The 26,257-nt window shown below is 38.1% G+C and overlaps 1 protein-coding gene across 8 annotated transcripts in view; it reads right to left on the reverse strand.

Annotated features, from left to right (window-relative positions):
- Window positions 1–26,257, reverse strand: part of JAKMIP1 (janus kinase and microtubule interacting protein 1) — a 249,911-nt gene that overhangs the window by 158,459 nt on the left and 65,195 nt on the right. For 7 of the 8 annotated variants that reach the window (XM_056338882.1, XM_056338874.1, XM_056338881.1 and 4 more), the window contains 2 exons: window positions 21,799–22,072; window positions 7,306–7,800 (listed from right to left, as the gene is read on the reverse strand). In XM_056338882.1, the coding sequence (XP_056194857.1) occupies window positions 7,306–7,800; window positions 21,799–21,927 (624 nt within the window). In that variant the 5' untranslated portion in view covers window positions 21,928–22,072. Of the gene's footprint in view, window positions 1–7,305; window positions 7,801–18,351; window positions 18,772–21,798; window positions 22,073–26,257 lie in introns of those variants that run through there. The other variant, XM_056338907.1, reaches the window with a different exon arrangement.

Below are 26,257 nucleotides of genomic sequence, written 5' to 3' on the forward strand. Positions count from 1 at the left end.
TCTAAATACCTCCCCTAACAGCTAAGAAAAACAAGTGGAAATAGTGTTTTAATAATATTTATCAAACATGAAAGAGAACCAAGCCAGCCATTGGAAAAAGTATCCCCTGCCAATTATCCCACACTTCAATAGCTACAGTAAAAGAAAGTCTGAGACCTTTGGGGGAACTTTAGCCTCTCACAAAGTTGAAAGAGAAATTCCCAGGGAATTAAAAGCTAAATCTGTCAAGGCAGAGACATACTCAGTTTTCAAAGTGGAAAAAGCCAGCTGCTGCATTGCTAAGTGTAAGACCTTCTCTTTACCCATCCTTACCAAAGTTATCTCCTAGCCAACTGCAGAACAAAATTCTGCACTCCTTTTCTCCAGAAGAAATTGAATTAATCTTTATACTAAATGCTTGACACTGAAGATAGGGATATCATGACAGGATTGCCAGTTAGCAAGAAAACAAAAAGGAGATGCTACTCAAATGAACAGTTAAAGATAGAACTAAATCGAATTAGCACCTTTTACATTTATAAAGGGACACTAAGACCTAACAACAATATTCCAAGCTGAAAGCCCACTTGGAGGGGGGAAATAACTATTCCTGCATTGTACATAGCATTCTCTACACCAGACATGGCCCCCTATTTAAATAAATGTTTGCTTCTAATTTAAGAACCTTAGGGGAAGAGGGCGAAAAGATGCTAGTCATCCAGTGGAGAAACAAGGGTCATAGACATGGGTAGACAGGACTAATTCTTAATTTCACTTGTAATTTTTCTAACCCAGTAGTCAACATTTTCTTCCAATAGCTTTTCCCACATTTATTTTTTTTAAGTGTGTAAATCCCATAGGTAAGGCATATATTAAAAGTTTTGATAAATTACACAAGAAACACCATATGGGTAGAAAATTTCAGAACTTACTGATAGGAGGCTTCTCCCATCTTTCTCTAAAGCACCTTGAATTGTAGCTGACTACAACCTCTACTACTAGATCTCCCTCCTGTTACCTGTTCCAAGTGTTCATTGACAGAGCTATAATGAACAAGTAATCAAAAAGACAGAAAATGTACAAAGACTAAGCAATATAAACTTAAGGAGATTTTTGTCCAGGTGCTACAATACACTTATCTTCTGTGGGTTTTTAATACTGTTCCATATTTTATAAAGAGATATAAAAGATTTGTGACCTACCAACCATAATGGAGCCCTTAGAAAATACCGAGAATAAACACAAAATGCTGAGCCTGCTATCAAAAGGTTTCATTAGACCTGCTTGATTCAGAAAAAAAGAAGGCCCAGGTGGAATGTTCCCCTATTAGCTCCTGAGAGGACAAGCATAAATCTTTAGAGGATGCAGTCCTAAAATGCTGGAGGTAGTAGAAGGGTCTTTGAAGGAGATTAGCTCAGTCTTGGAATGCAGCTGAAACATGCATCTCAAACAGATGGCAAAATCCAGAGATGCAGCCTACAATTTGATATCAGCAGCTGTGTGTGAAATACAAGCAGGTTTGAGTGCCTGATAAGAAGCATGCTACAGCAGGCTCTGCCCAACCATGCATGACTGCATACACTTGGATGATCCACAACTCAGCTTTCCAGTCTCAACATTCAAGATTTTGGTTAGGAGTCAAAACTCATGCGTATGTGACACTGCACAAGTGAAGCGAGAAATGCCAGGCTCCATCATTCTCAGGGCAGCAGGGGATCACAAAGTGCCCCTGCCAACAGCTAGCTGTCCCTCTGCACCAGAATTTTCAGGAGACAAAAGGTCTCTGCATTACTCTCCATGCTGAATATTACCTAAAGATATGCATTTTGCAAAATCCTAGTAATGGCAATGCAGGAGGAAATGAATGTTATTAGAAAATAGTGCCCCTGCTGCAAAGGATGTAATTTGGGGGGTTGTTGGAGCATTAAACTTTTGCTTCTACTATTTTTCATGTTTTACTGAAAAATAATTGCTGAATCTCTTGGAAGGTGAAGTATTTTATTTGGTCCTCTAATTTTTATTCCTTAAAAGCTGAAGGCAATAACACATGTTAACAACTTCATCAACTGCCTGGATGAAGAAACGGAATGCACCATCCCTAAATTTGTGGATGATACCAAATCTGAGGGAGCTTTTACTACACTAGAGGACAACACCACCATTTAGAGGCACTCCAACATTTTGGAGAAATGAGCCCAAAACCCCTCTTAAAGTTTGCCTAAGACAGATACAACATCCTACCCCTTGGAGGGTTTCGATTCCTGCAACAGAAATGGCTGGATGCCAATTGAAGTTGGCAGTTCTGCAAGGGGAAGAAAGAAAAAAGGAAAGAAAAAAGGAAAAACCTTGGTGTCCTGGAGGGAAAGTTGGATATGGGTAGTGGTGAGAGCCTGCAGTGACTGAAGTTAAATTGACACTGGGCGAAATCAGCAAGAGAGTAGCCAGAAGGATAGAGAAGTGATTTAGTCTTTCATTAAGCATTTGTGAAACCACTCGAGGAGCAGCGCAGCCACTTCTGGGCTTCCCAGCACAAAAAAAGGTATTGAAAACCTGGAGAAAGGCCAGTAAAACCACTATGGGGCTGCAGCACACGGCATTCATGAAATGGGTGAGGATGCTAGGCTTGCTCAGCCAGCCAAAGAGAAGACTGTGAGATGCATTACAATTGCAGATACCCATTCAGCTACCTAAAGGGGGATACAGGGACGAACAATGCAGTTTCTCAGAGATGCCCAGCAAAAGGACAAAGGTAACAATCAAAAGTTACAGAAAGAGGAAGAAAAATTTCACAGTGACTAGGCACTGGGGCACGTTGTCACAGAGACTGTGGATCTCCATCTCTGAAGATTTTCAAATTGGACTGGAGGAGGCCTAAAGCAACCTGATCCAACTTTCAAGGCAGCCCTGCTTTAAGCAGGATAGTGGATCAGATGACCTCGAGAAGACCATCACCATCTAAATTTCTCTGTGATTGTATGACACTGCAGTTCACATATGGAATACCAATGCCAAGTAGCATGCTAAGGACTTAATAGGCAGACAAACACATTAAGAGTTGTGCAAGGTTAGAAAATACTAACTTGTGAAGGACTTGAGTTGAAATTTGGTTTTGTCCTGAACCGGAACAATCTAATTTCTTAATTCTGAAAAGATGTTACCCTCAGTCTTTCAGAAGCCTTCACCTGACCATAAGATATAGCGTTACACACAGACACAAAACTGAAATCATAATATTTTTAAGAAATCATTACATAAATGGTACATAAACTTATTCCATAAGAGTGCTTTTGCCTTGAACAGAAACCTTCAATAAAACTGCCATGATTTTTACTTTCAAAAACTGCTTAATCTATTAGTTTGAATTACATTCTTCCAGGTATTGCATGACGTGTATTTGGCAAACACCAAACAGAAGAAGGATTCCACATTAGAAAGAGTTTTTAATTTATGCAACCAGATAATTCAGACTAAGGAGGCTAAGGACACTTCAACAGGGCATCTATCTTCATAAATCATGGCTGATCAGGAACTTCTGAAATCACTTCCAAAACCAACTTTTTAAATTTTGATTCTGTTAACAGCAAAAGGATTTTTTTTTCCTGCAAGTATGAAAACTGAAGTACCATCACATTACTCTTTAGATGCATATAACATTTTTTTTAATGAGGTTATTTGAGAATGCAGTTGAAAGAAAGAAATTTAATTCATCTGGCATACTGTGTGCCCTCTTAAACATGGATCTTATCGCACACCTAGTAAGTTCAGTGGAATCTTTTACACTGATTTTGTGGTTAAGGAAGCAGCCTAGATCTCAGAAGGAAACCAGACATAATGCTTAGAATGATGCCATTAAAACAGAATCCTGTTGACCTTAGGTATGCACGTGCTTGTCTATGCAGTCCTCAGGGTTGTTTATACTGAGGGTTTATGAGTGAAAAAGTAAAATTATGGGTTTGTATGGTTTTTGTTTTCTTTCTTTTTTTTTTTTTTAAAAAAAACCTGATCCATAAAACAGGCTTTAACATTTTTCCTTCATGCAGATTACTTTTCAGTTTGCTATTTCTATTTTTTTTTTTTTTTTCTTATTTGCTGGCTTATAATGTTATTTCTAGTTTTAAGTATTTGAATTTGTATCAGCATAGTTTTCCTGCTACATTGACAAAACAATCCAGCTGTTCAGACTCAACTACTCAGAACATACTGGCTGAAAAAGTAAAGTAATAGCTGTTCTTGCTTTCTTGCCTTATTCTCAAAATTACCTCTTTACTTTGAAGACATTGTTTCATTTGTTTCTCCAGTTTGTTACTAGGTATTTTTACTCCAGTTTCTTAGCTGCCAGCACATTGTGCTGATGCATATATGTAACAGGAATAAAATTTCTTTCAGGTTATGTGTGTGGAAAATCTGTATCAACAAGCATTCGTTAAATTAATGAAAACATTTAAATCACTGTTATATTAAGTCAATTACAGGAACTGACAAATTCCAATATAATTTCATACTGCACAGATTTAAAAATGTGGAGGGGTTTTTTTTTTTTGCTAAATAGCTATTTTACTTTCCCTTTAGGCACTAGGATCTTCCCCATTCAGTCTCTTTTGTATTGAGGCTTATTGGGTATTTTTCATAGCTCAATTCAAAACAGTGAAGCCAATCTCAAAACTGACTAATAATATTTATAAAATACTGACATTTGTACAATAGAAGCATGGCTGTTTACATACTCAATGTAATTGTATACATATATTCATAGACAATGGATTTTGCTTTTTTGCTTTCTCACTATTTTTTTTTTTTTTATGACAAGCCAAAAAGTACAAGATTTTACTCAAATTAGTCACGGGTATTACAATCAATGGTAAAAACACTGATTTTTCTTTTTTTTTTTTTTTTTCTTTTAGCTGCAATATCTATACGAAATACATTTTCAGAACTAACCTGTGATGTAAAATGCATAATAAATCAGCCAAGCCTGACAAGACAATCAGACACTGCATCCTGAATTACTCTCTCTGAATTTGAATTACAGGATGGCCAGCCCATTTAGGCCATTAATACCAAAGACACTGATTTCTTAATAGTGCTATAAAACACAACACACATACAAAAAAAGGACATTAATTGAAGCTCAGCTATGGAACTATGCTAATATACATAACACTGCCTGCCACATCCTTGCCATTTCATCCCACAAGGGTAGGAAGCAAACCAACCGAGCACCCCAGATCCGCAGCTAATATGGTTAATCTGAAATTGAAGGCAAGCATCCCTTGCCCTAATTAAAATACGGGGGAGACAAGGGAGGGAAATATCCTGATGATCTGATTCTATAATCCCACTTGCTCTCCCAGAGGAAGACAGCAGCATCTAGGAACTATGCAGTATTTTTTACCTCGGCCCAGATTTAAAGAGTGACTAAATGGCTATGAATTCCTAGAAGAAACACTTCTCTCTTTCATAAAAACAAAGCATACAATTTAATTAAAAAAAAAATACATTCATTATATGAAAGCAGTTGAGACACTACAAGGCAAAACCAGGCTCCTCGTATTTTTCCCCTGTATTTCTTCAGAGCGAGGCGGGTTGTGGGGAAGGTATGAACATTTCCAGTGAAAGCCCGTGAGACTGATAGCAGGCTTCCTCTGGTGCTGGGAATAGGAAACAAGTTATCTACACACTCCTCCAAATCAGTCACCTTTTTAGATGTACTGAGTTACAAAGGCCCAGTAAGGCTCCAATTAAAATTCTGACTGACTTGAGAGGGGTTTTTTGTGCCAGACAGAAAACCCTGAGTGCCCTCCTCCATTGCCTTCACACTGCAGTAGGCTGAAACCTTCTACTCTTGAAAGAGAAGAGTTAAGTGTTCCCTTCACAATACCACTCAAAACATGGTGTACGTGTGTGTACTGGGGCAATTCAGGATGACAGAATTTGGGGTGCACTGCTATGTGCCTCACCTCACCATTTCTTGCTAAGGTACCCTTCTTTGAGAGGGCTAAATTTATTTAGAATCTGTTCTCTAGAAAAACACATGCCACAATGTTGCAAGCTTCTCTCCTCTTTAAAAATTACCTATACTTCATAGTGAGGATTTTAAAAAGCTGTGTTTATAATATGGAACAAAATACAGAAGAAACTATGCTTACAGAAACATCACATTGTCAATCTTTGCAGTGGTCTTTAATTAATCAAGGAAATTATACCCCTGAGACTTAATCAATGTCCAATTTATTTAAAGCATAAATATTAACTGTGTTAAAAGCTTTCGTTGTCTCAGACAGAAAATCACGACCATTAAGTCTGTAGCTTGCCCTCACCATCCTTTTCCTAAGAAATGTAAGAAACAAGAGGCCATACCTGTGTAAACACAAACTGATAACATTTTTCTTAAGAAAACTGGTGTTTTGTTCCATTTAAGTCTGTGCTACTTGATATATGAGAAATATTATGCTTATTACAGTTTTGGATTTTATTTGCATTGCTGCTGCATTGCCAGTTTAGGTAGCTAAACACACACACGGAAAGTACCATGGTACCAAACAGAAGTGTCATTTGATGATGAATTCTCTAAATTTAGTGAACAGCCCATCTTAGATTTTTTGCGTTTTACACAGCTCAATAATTTCAAATATTTGGGGCACCTGCTGTTGGGAAATATTGCCTGGTTTTTGATTTTATACAAACAGCATAGTCTGCCATATGTGCTGAAGCCCTAGGGTTTATGAAGCATGAAAAAAAGCCTGCTGTCCTAGGCCCTAAGTTTTGTGCCGCAATAGAAAAAACACAGAAATTTAAACAAAAATAAAAAATGGCAACAATGCTTAAAAGTGAATAACAGGATAATGATGCAGAAGAAGCAAAGATATTGTCTTGTTTCAGCAATTGGTTCCCCCAATATAAATATAAAAGCTTTCTGCAAAGTTAATTTTGCCATCTCACAGAGGTGTTCTTGCATTGCCAAATGAGCAATGCCTGACTGTTTCGGTCAAACAGGACTTTGTAAGGACAAGCAAGTTGAGCAAGTGAGAAAGGGAAAGTCTATTTCTTCGATCTGTTGAGAAAACCCATCCTGGAAAGTCTTGGTTCACCCATATTCCATCTAGTGGGACATAAAGCTTTGGATTGGGTTGGCTTAGCCATGGAGCCAAGGTTCATCTTTGCTGTAACGGGCAGAAAGTAGGGGAAATTGTGGCTTATTTTTGCAACCAGCACTCATGAAAGATGTCACTGCAAAAGAGTGGTGGCTTGACATTTATGAGCACATGCAGCAATATACTAATACTTGCTATAAACTGAAATAAGCACGCATCACTCTAATGAACTTACCAGCCTACGGATCTCTCTCTCACATTCCCGCTTTATTCTATTAATCTCATCCTGATGGGACTGATAAGCCATGCGCAGGTCAGCAGCCTTCATTTTATCTGCCTGCATAATGTTGTTCAAAGCCTCTTCAAGCTGCTTTTTGCCAGATTTCAGCTCCAAGATCTCCTGTTGCAACTTCATCCGTTCACCATCGAACGCCTTGCGAGCCTCCTCCTTTGCCTCACTCAGCAGCGCCGTCTTCACTTTGTCAGCTGCCCCGTCCCGCAGGACATTGACTGTCGACTGCAAACGCTGAATTTCACCATCTTTGATTTTCACCATTCTTGCTACCTCCTGCTCATGCTGCCGGATCAGTAGCTCTCTGACACTCTGGAGTTCCTTCATCTTCTCCTCATGGAGCTTGGCTTTCAGTTCAGAAACATATGCAGTGTGCTTGTGCTGCTCCTGCTCCCTTTCTTGCTTAACTTCTTGGATTTTCTCTCTCAGTTTACCCACCTGCAACATTGATATAAAATATTAGAAGTGCTACCACACTTTTAAAAGTCACCATTCCTAAAACATTATTAAAAACTCATCCTCAATATTCAAAAACAAAGACTGTATACCTGACACCCCTCTCTCCAGTAAACAACTAGAGAACCAGGGCTGGGAAAAGGCCATGTGTGTGTCCAGAAATCTGCTATTGGGACATGCAATTGGCAATGAGGTCTCACAGTTTTAGGGAATAAATAAAACCAAGCAGCGTCCAATCTAGTTCTCTCCTTATTTCCTCCACCAACCACCCCAGACTACTCTCATCCATAACACCTCTACTGCACCTGACAAGCAGGCAGAAAACGAATCAAACAGAGAAAAGAGTGTATGCTGGGAATACATTGATTTTGGATTTCTTAATCTCTTAGCTATTTTAATAGGAAAGTCCTTATTAGATAAGCCAAAAGAATTGGCCTTCTGAAAAAATCAGGTCTACTCAAGGGGCCTCAGGCAGCACACCCCAAAACTGAGACTACTTACAGTCCCCAGACACTCACAGAGACTATTCACTGTCCCCAGTCCTCAGAAAATATAGGCCAGTGAATGTAAGGGTTGGGGAGGGAGTAAGGGAAAGGTCTTATAGCTTATTATAGAATACCCACTGTGATGAAACCTCATTATAAAATGATGCTCAGCAGGCTGCATGGAAAGTAATGCTTGTACCAAGTGGGATTAGGTATTAATTTAGAAGAAAGAAAAAAAAAAAAAAAAGAAAGAAAAAATAAAGAAAAAAAATAAGGAGAAAGTTTTGTTTCTCTATTATACTATACCAGAAAGGCTACAATGTATTTCATCATGTGTAGTGTCAGTAACATCTTTTTAATATCCCTGTCACACTGACTGCCAAAACATGGGCCCTATATATGTACTTCTCATCTAAAGCAAAGTCAGAGGCAGAGATTTCACAGATTTGTGTTTTAACCTTGAGCGGTAATGCAAACATACAAACCAAACACTGCTTCATGGTAAAAGGAGGCTACTGAGGAGCAGCAGGACGCTGGTCACTGTCACGGTATTCCTAGACTGCTTGCATCTATGTTATACAAAGCTGGGATCTGTAGTTGTGCAATGCATGTAATTGATGCTAAACTAAGCCAGAATTGCAACTTGTCTCAGATTAGTGCAGAAAGGATGGGAGATCTCTATTAATGTTCAGACTATCATTTGCTATGAAGGTATAATTAAAACAAATTACTTTTTACATGGCTTTGGATTCTAGAGTTGAAATAAAAGTAAAGGGTTAATTAAAAGCAATAATACTGGTGCAAGAAAAGCCCAGAAACCTTCATTATTTTGTTTATTGAAAGCAGGTTGGATCTAAACAGACACTTTTGCGCATTTGCTTTAGGAAAAATGGGACATCTTAATTCAAAAGCCTCAGACATAACTCATCCAACAAAACCAAGACTACTACTTAAGAGTGATCATAAAATGAGACCAACATATCACTTATCAAACCCACAGCACTGACAGTAGGATTTCCAGTCTGAAGTTCACCTGAAGTCTTCACACAGCAGGGACAGCAGACTCCCTGTGCAGAAGGTGTTACGAACCTGTTATTTTCAACACTAACTTTGAGAATTAACCAAAGCAAGCTTACCCTAGATTTTAAAAAGTAAAACAAAATAAAATGAAAACAGAAAGGAAACAGGCTGGAGCAGGAGGGGGGAGGAATTTTCATGAATGTAATCTTCTAGATGCATTGTGGACTAACCTCCACCTGGGAGAGCACTATAATTACAGCTATGGGAAAGGTAACAGCTCTGAATCAGACACCATCAGAAGCAGATTTTATTGCACAGATACTGTTACTCTGTTCAAGGATGATTCAGATAATACATCTTTATGATGAAAGATAGATTTATTTTTTTTTCTCCCAGAATGCTAAGTCTGGCTATCGGAAATTATCTGCAGGAGATATCCATGCGTTATTTATTCTGGTGGGATGACATTTAGTTAGTTCCAAGCCTATAGTGGATAGCACTGATTTTCAGTGCTTGCATTAGGGTACCAAACCCCGTAGGAAAGTCTAAGACTCTCCCATCTCTGCTAATAGCATGGAGGAATGGACTAGGTGATTTTTAAGATCCCTTCCAACCCAAAACATTCTATGATGCTATAAACAAAGCTAAGCTACTTACTCACTTATTTACTAATGCAAGTGGATAAGCTTATAGATAAATTTGCAAATGAGCCAACACTCACTGTTTACTTAAATCTGTTAGCTATTTCCTTACTGATGAGCAAGGAAAACTGAAATGAAACTAAGCAATGAAACATAGTAATGATGACAAAGGAAAACATTGTATAATAGCATATATAAAAAAAAGGTTAATATGCCTCCAGAACTATAGTAATTTAAAATTAATCATATTGTACATAAAGCATGCAACTGAAAGGCAGTTTTCAAGACAACACATTAATGAATGCAACTTCTTAAAAACATTTTTAATATATGAGAGATTCTGAAATGTCTGGAGTACTGAGTTACACAAAATGACATTGTGTGTAGCGTGTTCCATTTTTTTTGCCTTTCACTGAATTGAGGGAAGGCAACATCTATACATACTGTTGCTGTCTGTGAGAACACATATTAAGCCACTCAGAGTAATTTAATGTTACCATAAATTGCTAGTCATTTTACTTAAAAGCTTCAGCAAGAGCAATGTAAAGAAGAATAAGAAACTGTCTAAAACTCTTGGCTTTTTACACTGCATCTTAACTGCCTAACACTCCTCATGACCCAGTAAAAAAGATGTATCCTAATTCTCAAGGCCTTTTTTAAAAAGTCTGTTCTTGTTAGTGCTTCTTGTCAGAGAAGATGGAAAGTTAGATCTGCCTGTTATAGGTCTTCCCTGAAAGCCATAAGCTGTCCTTCCCGCACTCCCTCCGTCCCCCTCTCCTGCACACTATGTGGATCAGTACACGTCTGGCTTCCAGAGCAACTGACTGAATGAAAATAGTAGCATGGAATTTTCCCATATGCTTAAGTCTCAGTTTCAAAATGAACTTAAACTTTAAAGCAATTTGTCTTTTTTTAATTTCCGGCACACTTTTATTTTAATGAAGAAATCTGTTCTGTTCATAGGCAGAACATGAAGTATAACCAAGAAATGAAGCCAATAGGGAAACAAAGTCAGGCAGGATATCAGGGCACCAATAAAATAGGTATTTTCTGCCGTTCTAAATTAAATCTTTAATAATCGGTGCACACTGATACAGTATTGTTGCCAAAGCAGAAGATAGCTGCTTGGAAAAATAATGCCAAACAACACTGTTTCTTCCCTTTCTTGTCTGAACAGTGCCTGAAAGGATTTTCTTTGAAACAATTCGATTATATTATCATAGGATATCTGCATCTTGTATTGTTTTCTTTGACTAGGGACCTTGCACACTTGAGACACAAACACAATAGTTTGGTTTTATGAACCGAAGTCAATGACATAATTTTAAAATTAAGATTTCTGAAAGACAATAACCTATTAACCCATACATATTTCCAAGTGATAATGAATCACTGCCCCAATAAAAATGTTATGTTAAGAACTTACCAAGGTCTACATCTTTTTTTTTTTTTTTTTCTTTTGGATTTAAATGCAGGTGTTTTTTATTTGTGGCACAATCGTCAAAGTCCTGCAGAGCAGGAGGGATACTTTCTGCACAGCATTTCACCAGGAATCCAGGTTATGGTAAGAAATCTATTACCAACTGTGAAAAAGGCATGTTACTAGAGGTAAGGCCAAATAAAAAATGCTACTGTTCATGGCAAAACCGAAATGCAATAGCAACTTTCTTTCAAAACAAACAAAAGCCTGTATACTTTGCTTTTTCCAAAAAAAGATGTGAACTCTACTCCTATTTAAGCACACAGAATCACAGAATAGTCAGGGTTGGAAGGGACCTCTGGAAATCATCTAGTCCAGTCCCCTGCTAAAGCAGGTTCTCCTACAGCAGCTTGCACAGGATCATGTCCAGGCAGGTTTTGAATGTCTCCAGAGGAGAGTCCACAGCCTCTCTGGGCAGCCTGCCCCAGTGCTCTGTCACCCCCAAAGTAAAGAAGTTCTTCCTCATATTCAGATGGAACTTCCCGTGTTTCAGTTTGTGCCTGTTGCCCCTTGTCTGTCGCTGGGCACCACTGAAAAGAGCCTGGCCCCAGCAGACATTGATAAGATCCCCTCTCAGTCTTCTCTCCTCCAGGCTAAACAGCCCCAGCTCCCTCAGCCTTCCCTCATCAGGGAGATGCTCCAGTCCCCTCATCATCTTCATAGCCTCTGCTGGACCCTCTCCAGTAGTTCCCTGTCCCTCTTGAACTGGGAAGCCCAGCACTGGACACAGCACTCCAGACGTGGCCTCACCAGGGCGGAGCAGAGGTGGAGGATCAGCTCCCTTGACCTGCTGGCCACGCTTCTCCTAATGCACCCCAGGATGCCACTGGCCTTCCTGGCCACCAGGGCACACTGCTGGCCCATGGGCAACTCACTGCCCACCAGGTCTCCCGGGTCCTTCTCCTCAGAGCTGCCTTCCAGCAGGTCAGCCCCAGCCTGTGCTGGTGCACGGGGCTGACCCTCCCCAGGTGCAGGACCCTACACTGGCCTTTGCTGAACTCCATGAGGCTCCTCTGCCCAGCTCTCCAGCCTGTCCAGGTCTCACTGAATGGCAGCGCAGCCTCTGCGGTATCAGCCACTCCTCCCAGTTCTGTATCATCAGCCAACTTGCTGAGGGTGCCTCTGCCCCTTCATCCAGGTCACTGATGGATAAGTTGAATAAGACTGGACCCAGTACTGACCCTGGGGAACACCACAAGCTACAAGTCTCCAGTCAGACTCTGCGCAGTTGAACACAACTCTCCAAGTTCTGCCATTCAGCCAGTTCTCAGTCCACCTTGCTGTCCACTCATCTAACCCACACTGCCTGAGCTTACCTGTAAGGGTGTTATGGGAGACAGTATCAAAAGCCTTGCTGAGGTCAAGTAAGACAACATTGACCACTCTCCCCTTGCCTAGCCAGCCAGTCATTCCATCATAAAAGGCTTTTAGGTTGGTCAGGCATGATTTCACCTTGGTGAATCCATGTTGACTGCTCCTGATGACCTTTTTTTCCTCTACGTGCTTTGAGATGACCTCCCAGTTTAGCTGTTCCATCACCTTTCCAGGGATGGAGGCAAGGCTGACTGGCCTTTAGTTTCCTAGGTCCTTCTTCTTGCTCTTTTTGAAGACTGGAGTGACATTGGCTTTCCTCCAGTGCTCAGAATTTACACACTTGCAGTGTAAGCCAGCATCCAGCCAACAGCATAATTTCTATTAAAATTTCAGTGTGCACTGGATCATGCCATTAAAAACTATTCACTTAGGCAAGACTGCTGTGGACATGAGCAACCAAAGCTGTCACTATGAAAAAGGCAGCCCTAACACCAATCCCATTTTTAGCAGCACAATAGCCAAATGTGGAAAGGGGCAAATATTTGCAATAGCAACCCAAGATACAAAGCACTTGTGATTTGCAGAATTCAGCCTAGATTTTAGCCTCTGCAACAACTTAGAAAAAATTCTTGAAGTTTTTTGTTTGGTTGGTTTGGGGCTTGTTTCTTTGTGTTAAGTAACAAGTTTCCTAACAAAGTTCCCTATTTGGCTACATCTCTTCAATCCCCTAGCCCTTTCCTCATGAATTCCAAGAAGGAATTATTGGACAGCATTTAACACTTCCACAACGCTTAGTGCAACACAATTTCAAATTAGAAAGCTCAGTTACATTGCAGGCTGTACAGCACAATGAAAACCACATGCTGAGAAGAAAATCTCATATCTGTCCACAACGACTTTGGAGACTCTACTATTTAAATTACACTAACAAATTACCTTTTAAATATTTGCATGCTTCAAGGGAAAGAAGTCTGGTCTTCCATTTACAAACTGCATCTACACTAGCTTTTCAACAATTAATTGAACTGTACTAAGCTTCTGCTTGGAATCATGGAATATAGAGTCATAGTGTAGCTGACGTTGGAAAGGATCTCTAGAAGTCACCTAGTCCAGCCCTGCTAGGACTACCTACTACTACTACCTACTAGGATTACCTCCCTCCACTTGCTGCCAACACTCTTCCTAATGCAGCCCAGGATATCTTCGGTCTTCCTTGCTCCAAGAGCACATAGCTGACTCATGTTCAAACACACATTTTTTAGCACTGCAAACACATACTGAGCAGATTTATACACTGTAGTTTAACTCCACAGGGATTCTCTCATCACCAGAAAGGCTTCCCAATACTTTTTTATATTCAAAAGCAGGATCACATAGTCTAATATGAACCAATATTTAATAGAGAAAGGACATATTTTCAGTAGCATTTTTTACACCTCATAAACATCTGAATTTTGCTTTTTTTAAAGTCAAAGTGATCATCTTTAAGTAAAAATCTAAGTAAAAAGAAATAAAAAGTTGGCAAATTATCTATCATACTCTGCAACTAAATAGGACTTCACTGAATTGCAGCAACATTGACAGCAGTATCTTGAAATATTTCTTGAAATAGATATAAAAAGATAATATCTTGAAAAATTTCTTCCCAGCAACAGAGCAGAGCAATCCAAATGTCTTATTTTGGAAAGTGTGTTGAAAAGAAACATTTATTAATACAGACCTCATTCCCAGTGACCTGATGGGACAAAATAACAAAATCAATGAAAGTCATAATTTATCTCTTCCCTTCTCTTTTTGATATGCCCCTGTACACACAAATCCAACAGTAAGCAATGCAGTTTAAGTCTGTTCCAGCCACGATAATTTGAAGAATTTCAACAAAATTTAATAAGAATACATTTTTCTGGGCCTGAAGTTGAATATTCCTGAGTACCTTCTGCGAAGTTCTCTGAAACAGCACTTGTCCAGGGTAACACAAGGTTTCATCGCTCCATGTTCCGAGCCACCTAAATTTATTCTACCAAGGAAACACTAGTATTACCAGGTTGTAACCAGACAAACCAAATCAACTTGCCATATCCTTCTGAAATTCCAGTTTTGCAGGTAAATCCTGCACAATTCTTGCTTTTCTCCTTCTCTTGTGTTTTTTCCAGGCAGCAAAGAAATGCTTCCTTTGAGCACACACCTTCCACCCCACAGCTGGCTAGAAAATGAAAGTATTGTTGCCTTCCTAGCAATCTTCCTCCACCACTTCCAGGGTCAAGGTTTTAACTGAGTATCTGAAGACTACTGAGCTGTGGCTAGGCCAATGGGAAAGCTCTCCGTGAATAGGTATTTGGCATCTGCATCAATCACATTGAAACTGTAGGTGTCACCTGCAGTGAAGCAGCTTTGTTTGCCTGATCTTTTCCTGGTTACAAGCTAAAAAAGGCTGATAATGAAATTGGAAAGGCATCAGCTTTGCAGTCTCCAGTCATATCAGAAATCCACTTGGAGGGAGGTCAAGTCCAAAAGATTAGTCTGGGAGATCTGTAAATCTACTTTAATCAACTTTAATATGGTATGGTGTTCAAGGATAAGAAGGAGAAGCATCCCCAAAACCTGAGTCTCTGAAAGATGTGCTACAGCAGAGAGCTGTGTGGAAACAGAAGCAGTAATCTGTGTCCTCCCCAAACACAAACTCACACTTCGGTCTCCATATCAGAGACTACTCAATCAGTCTCAGTGCACTGGATGACTTATAACTGCTGGTCAGGTGAAGCTCCTACTTGGCAGTGACATGGCATAGTAATAATATCTTGTAGCAAAAGAAAATTACTATGCAACAGGCTAGTGTCAGAACAAAAATATGAAGATGCTCAACATCAAAGGTTGGCAATTATTTGAGTTCCCTGTGTCAAGGATAAATTCTCCATCAACTGGATTGAAAGATCTCAGTGCTAAAATTAACAAAATTTAAAGTATTCCAGGGGAAAAAACATGCTAAAAAATCTGTATTTTTTTATAAATACAGTTACTTTCCTGTGGAGTATTAAACTTGTAAATGTAGATCTTTCAAACTTAAGGAAGATAGTGAAAGACTTCAGGAGAACCTTCAGGCATGATTTAATTTTTTTATTGGTGGTGACCAGTGGTCCCATTAGTCCATGGCCTAGGAAATCTTCTGGCTTCTTTCTGAACTATAACATCATATTGCATCTTCTGAATGTAGCTTTTATCACTTCCAGTTGTCCAAGTACCTGACCTGTTTTGCCTTATTCTGCTTTCAGGCAACCACTTCTCCAAATCTCGTTGTCATCTAATAAGAGCTTAGAAGTGGCAGAAGCTGCAGTCAGACATGACTCCACCTTACCAGACATTGCTTTGATGGAACTTGTACTCACTGCTCAGTTACACGGTTTAACCCCAGCTAGCAACTAAGAACCACACAGCCACTCACTCACTCTGCTCCCCATGGTGGGGTGGGGGAAGAATTCAAAGGGTAAAAGTGAGAAAAAAACTCATGGGTTGAGATAAAACCAGTTTAATAATTAAAGATAAATAATGATAATTTTAAAAAATTGTAAGGGAGGGGGAAGAGAGAAGAAAATAAAACCAGATGATGCAAATGAACAATTGCTTATCACCAACTCACCAATGCCCAACCAGACCCTGAGCAGTGGCTGTCCCACCAACCTCCCCCACCAAGTTCTACTGCTGAGCATGACATCACATGGTATAGATTATCCCTTTGGTCAACTGGGGCCAGCTGTCCCGGCTGCATTCCCTCTTGACTTTGTGTGCCCCCCCAGCCACTCACTGGTGAGGTGGGGCAAGGAGCAGAAAAGGCCTCAGCTCTGTGTAAGCTCTGCTCAGCAGTAACTAAAACATCACTGTGTTACCAACCCTATTTTTAGCAGAAATCAAAAACGTAGCCCCACATAAACTACTATGAAGAAAATTAACTCTATCCCAGCCAAAACCAATATGCTCAGTCACTGTTTTCCCAGTCCATCTGCCTCTACTGCTTGCTTTGTTTATCTACCATCTTACTCACTGATCCTTCTCCATAGAAAAAATCTCCTATTTTGACTCTTTATTCTGTCCACTTTTATAAATATCCTTTTCTTGCATGCCCATTTCAGTAACAAATATATTAATATTTTTTTTTAAATTAATAAATAATAATAAAATCACCACAGCTACTGCAAGCTTTCTTGCCTTAAGCTTTTCCACTTCTGGTAATCTTCTAACCTAAACTCTCAAGACTATGTGACAATATCAAAGGATCAGAAAAATTATGTTTCTGTTCACATCTGTATATACGGAACTTATCTCTTTTCCTTGTGCTATGTTTGGATGCCCTAGGAACTTCTGAAATCTCCAGTGATTGTCCTCTTATACCAGACTTAAACAGTTTAGATATACAATTTGATAAGGTACATTCATTTTAAAGGCCTTACTACAGTTCTGAGTAGAATTTTCCTCTAGATCACTTCCTCTTCCAACATACGATCTAAAAGGTTTATTTATCATAATTTATTGTTGATTCTTCCAAATTAACAATAATCATTGCTTAATACCCATTTATTGATCATAGACTTGTTTAGGCTGGAAAAGACCTTTAAGATCATCAAGTCAAACTCTGCCAAGTCTACTCCTCTCCAGTATCTGTTTTACCTGGGTTAGAATTTGCATTATCATGTCTGGCATATTCAGTCACTTAATTTGGAACTCTGACTGAAGTAACACCAAAACATTTACTATTAATGACTTTGTTACTTCCTGTCCAATTTTTGGCAGATGTCCAAAATTCTCTCATTTTAGTGATCTTGTTATAACAAGTGTGGAGAACAACTGAATTCAAATGTCCTTTAACTACTGTCAGGAAACAACCTACCCAAAAGGATGTGCTTCCTTTTAATCCCAGTAAGTAGTGCCAGGAGTTACCACACATGGTTCTACCAATACTTCATCCACTTCCCTGCTCCAAGAGGGCTGCCATATTTCCTTCCCAATTACAATACCCTAATGCCTCTTTGCTATTCAGCACACTCCTTATAGTTCAGTAAGTCAACCAACTATTCTCTTATTCCACATGTGGCAGACATTAAGAACATTCATTTGTATGTACATTCAGCATGTATGGATTCTCAAATCAACTGCTGTATTTAGAGTTCTTCCATACATATTGGCCATAACTCTCTTCCATACAACTTTTTTAAACCTCAGTAAATAAAGCTGCTTTGACAGTTTGACATGCTATCTCATTTTTTTTTAATTTGACATATTAAAAATAGGGTTTTTTTCAACTTACAAAGAATCACTGTTACAAACAGATTCAACAACTGACATCAAAGCTCAAAAAACCTGAAGAAATCTGGGGGAAGCATGAGACTTACAAAAACAATCTATAAAATTGTGAGGTGATACAGTGGCAATGGAGTTGAAACATGTCATTTATCCCGACTCCTAGATGTGTTGTGTTCTCAACTCTATAAATGTACAGTCGCAAGTAGAATATGGATATTTAAAAGCAATAGCAGGACTCTGTGAAGATGGAGCAATAGCGACAGCAAACACTAACATGTTGCTATCAAGAACAAAGTATTACCTGAAGCATTAGAAGACTGTCTTCTAATGTCTGATAACCATCTCAGTAGAAACGGTTACTTTGTAATACTTGTTCCCAAAGATTCATGGTTGGCAGCACAGGCATTTATAAAACCTGAGCTAATTCATGTTTTCTTGAGTTTGACTGCCAAGGCCACACTCATTCACTGCAGCTCCTTCTGCTTGCAGCTCCTTCTGCTTACTGCACCACTATTCAAGGTTCAGTTCCAGCAAATCCTGCCTCCATTCATGTTAAAATAAGTACAATTTTTGTGCTTCTGTCAACTTTTCCTGTTACTTAATATCCAAATTTTGGATGTCTTCCAGCCAAACATTTCCACCAGCAGAGAGAGGGCAGTATTTGAGCCCTTGTTCAGTTCATGCATTTCCTTCTCCAGGCTCTCCACAGATGGTAGCAAACCTACAATTCCAGGAGAACGTTACATATCAACAGGCTGCCCAAGCCTATCAGGCAAGTGTTCCCAAAACAAGAAATGGTACAAAGGAACTAAGGCAAGGCCACAACTATTGCTGCACTGTTTAGGCAGCATAAATCAATCCAGCCGCTCATAAGTCAGAGGCCCATAATGCCACCAGCAAGCCTCAAAGTGATGTATATTCAAAGAACTGCAAACATATAAATTTTGGATCAGGTATCACACAACCATGGAAGGGAACAATTGGACAGGAGAAATCTCTTTAAATGGCTAAAAAACCCCAAACAAACAACAAAAACAAAACGCCAAAAAACCTCAAACAAACAAAATGAACTGTGAAAATATGCACAAAATCTGGATGTCTCTTGGGTAAAAGTTTATTTCCGAGAAACCAGTATTTGCAGGCAGAAGTACGTTAAGACGAATTTCCATTTCTGACGTCTCTCATCAGTTAGAAGGTTCTCCTCAGATAAATCATTAATGTAGGCATATATGTGAGGGACAAAATAATTTAGGAGAATTAAATTAATTGGCCCCACAAGAGTTTGTTACCCTTCCTAATACAGTTTGCGTCCCATGGGCCATAAGAGCTGTATGTTTAGCAGCTTCAATACACTCTTTCTTACCTCTGTGCCAATAAAGCTATCTAATTTACGTAGAACTCTCTAGGCACAGTGGTTTTACTTTTCTGATACTAAGCCATAATTTCTGTAGGTTTTGTTACTCATTCTTAAGCTACAGTCTAAAGATGAATAAATTAAAGCCATGGAGATTTTTCATCTTGTCACTCAAGGCATTCTATATAACTGCTGCACAGACAGAGAGCAGGTTGTTGCCCTGATGGCGATAAATAAACTACACCGTTCAATTCTAGTTAAATGATTTAAAGCAAACACCGTAGCAAAGATGAGGGAAAGAGGCTGAAGCACTCTTCCCTGCCACCCTCCCAGAAATGCACTACAACATACCGCAGCATTTACTACAGACTGCACTGTATATTTGGTAGGATCTTAGAGCACTCTGGCTGTAATTTCCTCTTTCATGTTTGCCTGCACAGTACATATATGAGCTCACTCATTTCTCTGCATGCAATACACGTATGCATCTCCTATGACAACCTTAACACACCAGAAAATATGAAATTCTAAAACTGCAGAAAGATGAACAAGTAACCAAACTGGCAGAGTAGATATAGGTAAACAAGCAGACTAGTTATAGAAAATGTTCCTACAACTGTCATGGTCTTGTAGCTACAGTTTATTCTTAGCTCAATCACGAGTTAAACTTGACACGATTACAGGTGAAGCATCAAACTTGGGAGCATATCAGGGCTAAACTCTTCTTAGGGTTCATGTAATCTTTCTGTAATTTGTTTTAGAATCTGAGTAATCTAAAACCTCAAAACTAATTCATTCTTCTGTCCAAGACATAAGATAACTTCACAATTATGGGCTCTTTTAAATGCAATTAAGAAATTATAATAAAATTTATATCTATATTCCTACCTAAAAAGTGATACAGAACAAAATAGGAAATAAGACAAGATAAGTAAAGAGAAAAATGTACTAATGTAAATGAGATGTGCCATCAGGCTCACAGTCTCCTTCCAAACAGAAGTACCAAGATGCTAAAAATGACAGTGAAATAATACAATTTATCAGCTGGTAAATCCAATTTTAGAGAGTATCAGCCACTGGTGTGTGGTTTTAAAAAGCACAAGTAGGTTGTGCCACTCTCATTTTGCAATATATTCTCATTATATCAAACGAGTAGCGGAGGTTGCATGAGGAAGCTAAATACAATAAAAATCTGTTTTTTCTCTTCAACTAATACTGTTGACCCATAAGAGATATGACTTTTTGCTTTAGTCTGTGAAGAAGAAAAATTTCCAAGGCAACACAAATTTAGTTGGCTGATATATAGTGAAGCTATTGTATCAGTCAAACACGACTTAATGCTTTATTGTTTCTTCTTCCTTCATAAGAAATAAATTCTGAAAATTATATTTGTAGAGTTGTTGCTGTTTTAAATTTAAAATATGAAAAATAAGACCATTCAAAGCTGAGTATCACACAAGGCTGTTAAACTAGAACAGACAGGAATATGATTATCAGTGTAAAATTTGGAACACCTGAATAAAAAGAAACAGGGCTAGAACAAAGCTGTGCTACATAAGGTGAACACCACCTGTTTTCAGTTCCACTGGTAAGTCTTCGGACACTTTTGCAACAACAATATCACCAAACACAGATAAATCCATCTGCACATGGATTCATCCCCAGGACTGTCTTGTGCCAAGTCAAATGCACTAATTGAGATTAAGGAACTAATAGAGTGGAAATAAGCTTATTGGTCTGACCATATTTTAAACTGCTACAGAGGTATATAAAAGCAAGTGCTAATCTTTGTAAATGTGTATGTACTTCATGAGTGAATAATTTCTCCTAGGTGTTCTCTTGATGACTCAAGTACCTGTTGAACATGTGCTAGAAGACAAATACTGATGGATCTGTTCCATTAGCAATTGGATGCATCATTGAATAACTCAGAGCAATGGCACACATAACCTCAGCAAATCAAATCAGGATTCCTACACAGAAGATTTCCAGTTAATTTAGATTCTTCATAGGTATTTAAAGTGACATGCTTTGAATATGGTGCCAATGTTTCACTTTGAAGACACTTCTTTTTACAACATACAGTTTTCAGTACTAAGATCAAATACAAAACTCCCTTGCTGCCTTTAAGTCACACTAAGCTAGTGCCTTTTGTATCATTGTGACTGCAAATTTCAGTGACTGCATGTTTGGGGATATTTCCTTTTGCACATTATTTAAAATAGTTGGCACCAATTTCAGTTCATCAGTGGCTCTTCTGATTTCACTCCTTTGTCATGTGTTTCTTTTAAGGGTAATGCAGTTTAGTACTGAATGTTTGAGACTGAAGCTCTGCTGGTTTCAAACAGTGCTGCTATTAAGAAGAACAATCACAAAATATAGACAGACAAGTACCTTGCTTTTTTCTTGCTGGAATTCTATCTGGATGTTGGTTAGTTTAGTTCGTAGCTCCTCATTAGCAGCTTGCAGGGCTTCAATCTCCATGTCGGACTTCTCTCCCTTAGCACGACCTTTCTTTGACATAATTACTTCTGAAGTTTAAAATAAATTTCTGCTCCAAGCTGAGCTAGCAGCTAGCACCTTCTGCTTTTAGCATTTAAGAGTCATGTAGCATTCAACAAAATCTTTCACGCAAATCTCTGCCATTGTGGGAGCCGTCTCTCATGCCCTAGAAGAAACAAAGCAGTGGGAACAGAATTAGGCAGAATCAAACATCAGACTTAATATCCAGTTTTAAAGCACACTGAACTTCCCTGTAGTACATAGTATATTGCATAGTGTACCAAACTGACATAAATAGTTCAGAAAATAAGTTACACAATATTTCACCATCTTCTCTAAATCCTATTCATTGTAATCTTCTGTCCACAGAAATAAAACTCTTAACAGTTTTGATGAATATAGCATATAAACAGAAATCATATTATTATTCAAGATCTGACTTGGACCATGCTCAGGAGTCCCAAGAGGCACGCGGAAAACCATAAATTAACTGGGGCTGGTGGTGTTTCAGGGGAAATAGATTATTTCCTGTAGTAAGAAGAACACACTTCTCATCTTAATGTATCAGTTACAAATCATAATTATCATCGAGTCTCACAGCAACAGAATATACGGAAAAGGTATCACAAAACTGGAAAAAAACTTCTTAATATATCTAAAACCTGCTTATGTTCAAGGTTGATACTCTTTGAAATGCTGTAATCAAAACATGAAGGTATTTAACTTCATTTTCATTCCCCAGCATGCCTCTAAGCTTAGTAAGTATTCAATTATTTAAAACAGCTTTATGTAATATTCAAGGAGAATATCAATAGCAGACAAAGAACCCTAATTCCAATAATTAGGAAATCCCACGATTAGTTTGCTTCATGAGTAGTTACAGAAGCTTGATCTGCAGCTTCCCCCCCCCGCCCGCCTCTAAGAATAACTTAGTGCTCCACAAGAACAAACTGAGCAACAAATGCTATCAATGCTGAATTAGCTTCCAAACTCACGTGCTCTGCTCATTTTAAATATCCACATAATTTTCATCATTAAATTGCCAACAAGGCAGAGGGGTTCCTACTTTAATACTGAATTACATTCTTGGAGTATTGTATTTCCAAGAAAATTGCTACCAAATTGCCTTCAAACAATCAGTTGTTCTTTCCAACCCACTTCTGCCTGGGAGTTATTTTAGAAATTGTATTAGAATGAAAAGTCACATGCACTCTTTAGCACATACTTCCTAAAGGGTTAACAGCTAATACCTCAGGCACGTACAGACAACACCATTGGTGAGTTCAACTAAATACCTAAGGTTTGTTCTCCTCTTTAAGGACTGGTAAACAGAAACCAAGGAGTTAAATGTCTTGCTCAAAATGGCAAGTCAAATCAGATGAAAAGTGAACAGAACTCAGGACACCAGGCCTCAGTCTGTTTGACAACATTCCATTGAGTTCTTTCATTTATAAAAATCAATTGAAAAAAGACCACCTATACAAACTATTTGCTAAACTTAAGTGAAATCATTGTTTTGTTTTGTCATATCAGGTGTCTTGCCTTCAAAACTTAATAATCTAACAATTTATCCTACGCACTAAAATTTAATCTGTTCCTTAAATTCATTATATTGAGTATTTTTAATACATAATTTATGAAAAAATCAGAAATTGAATTAAATTTAGATTTTATTTATGTACCAGACCTATCTTGGAAAACAAATAAACACTAGTGCTATGGTGATTTAGCACATAACTATTCAAGAAAAGTCAGCAATATTTTTACAGTAACCTGAAATAAACAACTCTTCAGTGAGTAGAAGAAACTTGAGGAATTATTGTTCTTCATGAAAGAATTTAATGTTATTAATCTATAGAGTTTCTGTGATGCTAAAGGCTAAAACTAAAGACTATTTAATCAGTGTATTTCATCCAAATCCCTTAACTGTATGGAAAAATCTGTATTTAAAATCTGTTGCTAGTGTTATTCGCCTGGTCAATTTGTAAAGAAAACCTAAAAAAACATAGACATGCAAATCCAATCTGTAACTCCACAACATTTACAATGGTGGAATTGTTCCTCTTCTCAAAGGCTATCAGGGGTATTTGGGTACTACTGAGGAACTATTCCTGAAATTCTTAGTAAGTAACAAAATTCCTGATGCATTCAGATTACATAAGATTTAATTCAGTAGATGATTAACTTAGTTAAGGAAACCAAAAACATCCCTCACTGGCCTAGCTACTGAGTTTTAACCTCATTGGATCCCTCCTGCCCCCATCTCAATTACAGTTAGGAATAAAGAACGCTTAAGTAATAGAGGTGTTTGCTTGTCCATCGGTAAAATAAGAAAGTGAGGTAACTGTGCTTGATGTGTACCTGGAAAACCAGTCAGCTGAACAGTGTGCCAGTCATAACTTCAAATTTCTATTTGCTTTATGGATTTAAAGGATGTACTTTATCACTACCTCAATCTCTTCCCTAGTTTTAGCAAGAAAGGTCTAGAACTAAGTCACAAATTGCTATATGATGTTTCTAGATATCAAATATCAATAAAACATAATAGTAAAAAAAATAATTACTGCAAAAACAGGAAAGTGTAGCATCAAAGAATTTTGATTACCTAAAAGTAAGAAAAGAAGGAACTTAATTGTTTCTGGTGAAAAAAAAAACACCCTCCATTTAAAGAAATATTGAGTCTTTAAACATGATCCTGTAGTGAATACGTGAAAATAAGTGGATAGTTATAGCTTTAGAGAGTGAGTTTTACAGTAGTAAACAGTAATCAACAGGAGTAGTAAGTACACCCATAAAGTCAAGTAAGAAATATGAATCAAATTACACAGAAAAATATACTAAATGGTGTCATGCAAAGTTCAGCATTCCAGTCTTGATTCAGAAGTCTTGAACAACATTATTCAGCTTCAGCATGATTTTTGGAAGGTGGAGTTGTTAATGAGTCATCTCAGCTGAAATACCAAGCAAAATCACAGGTACAGGGCAGGGGGAAGCTCCTTCATCTAGACACTTCACCTCCACTTCAATAGTGTTTTTCATTTTTTTCATTTTACTTCAGCATTTCTCTTATAATACTGCAGAGCCTGCTACCTGTAGATCTTATTATGCTTGCAAACGTGAGACTCAAGTACATTCTTAGTACAACACAATTCCGAATGTTCACGAATTTTAAAATAAATTTTATTTTATTATGTTATATGTATAATATATAAATGTTATTGTTATCATAGCACCCAACAATCATAAAGCAGTGGATGCAGGTACAATGTTAACTTCAGAAGTAACTGCCAGTTCTCCTATGTTATAGTTTATAAAAATAGTGATAATAAACCAGTGACTATGGGAAACAGCATTCATAGCTCCCAATGCCCAAGGCGCATCTCTCACGAGGTTCAGATGACCTACATTTCCTGCTTCAATTCTCAGTTCTATGTAATAAAACATGACTAAATGGATAAAAGCAAAAGCATCTCTACAAGATGTAAATTAATACTTTTCCCAGCCACAAAAATACAAATACAAATTATCAGTTATTTTCTAAGTCTATTATAGACTAGCCACATTTTAGATACCCATTTGCTAGTTACCTACAGAGACAGATCTATTTCTACAACAGCAGAGCTTTTGAGGGTTATTTTAAATCCTATCCCACTTAAAGAAATGCAGAATTTCCCCACAGAGGAACATTTTTGTAAGTGCCACTTGTGATTTTTTGGGGGAAATACAAAGGCAGACATTTGTATTGTTAACTAATAGCTCCATGTTCATTTTTGCAGATTCACAGCCTACAGTCCTGAGGCATTCTTGCTTTCATAACAAGACACCTATAGGTCCAAACTATATGGAAAGCAATCACCGAGAAACTCTAAGCATTTTTCAGTGTTGTTATGCCACTTAGCTCTTCTGTCAATAATGAATGCAGTTATTACACTTTTTTTCAATGACACCTCAGGAAAGGTGATCTGCTGAGATTCTGTGACCCCATACATAGCCTTTCAGAAAATTCTTATTGCCCCAGGAAGCAGTACCCATGCTTTAACATCCCTTCACAAATCACTGCCTTCCAGCCTGTTACAGAGCAGCTGACAGAACTAGAGTTTGGCAAGTTTCAGAGTGAATTTCACCAATGTATACATTTTCTCTTAAATGAATTGGTTGCCTGTGTCATATATACATCTGTTAAAATACATGCAAATAAAATATATTTCCAAGTGACTTCTTACCATCAAAAAAAAAAAAAGTGTATCAAACTCATTTAAACTCTATACACACATTCAAATATATGTATACCTAGTACGAAGACCCATGTAACACTGAATTATTATTTTAATTGGTAATACTGCAGGCCATT

Source organism: Falco biarmicus, chromosome 1 (assembly GCF_023638135.1).
Source record: "Falco biarmicus isolate bFalBia1 chromosome 1, bFalBia1.pri, whole genome shotgun sequence".
Classification (NCBI taxonomy): domain Eukaryota; kingdom Metazoa; phylum Chordata; class Aves; order Falconiformes; family Falconidae; genus Falco; species Falco biarmicus.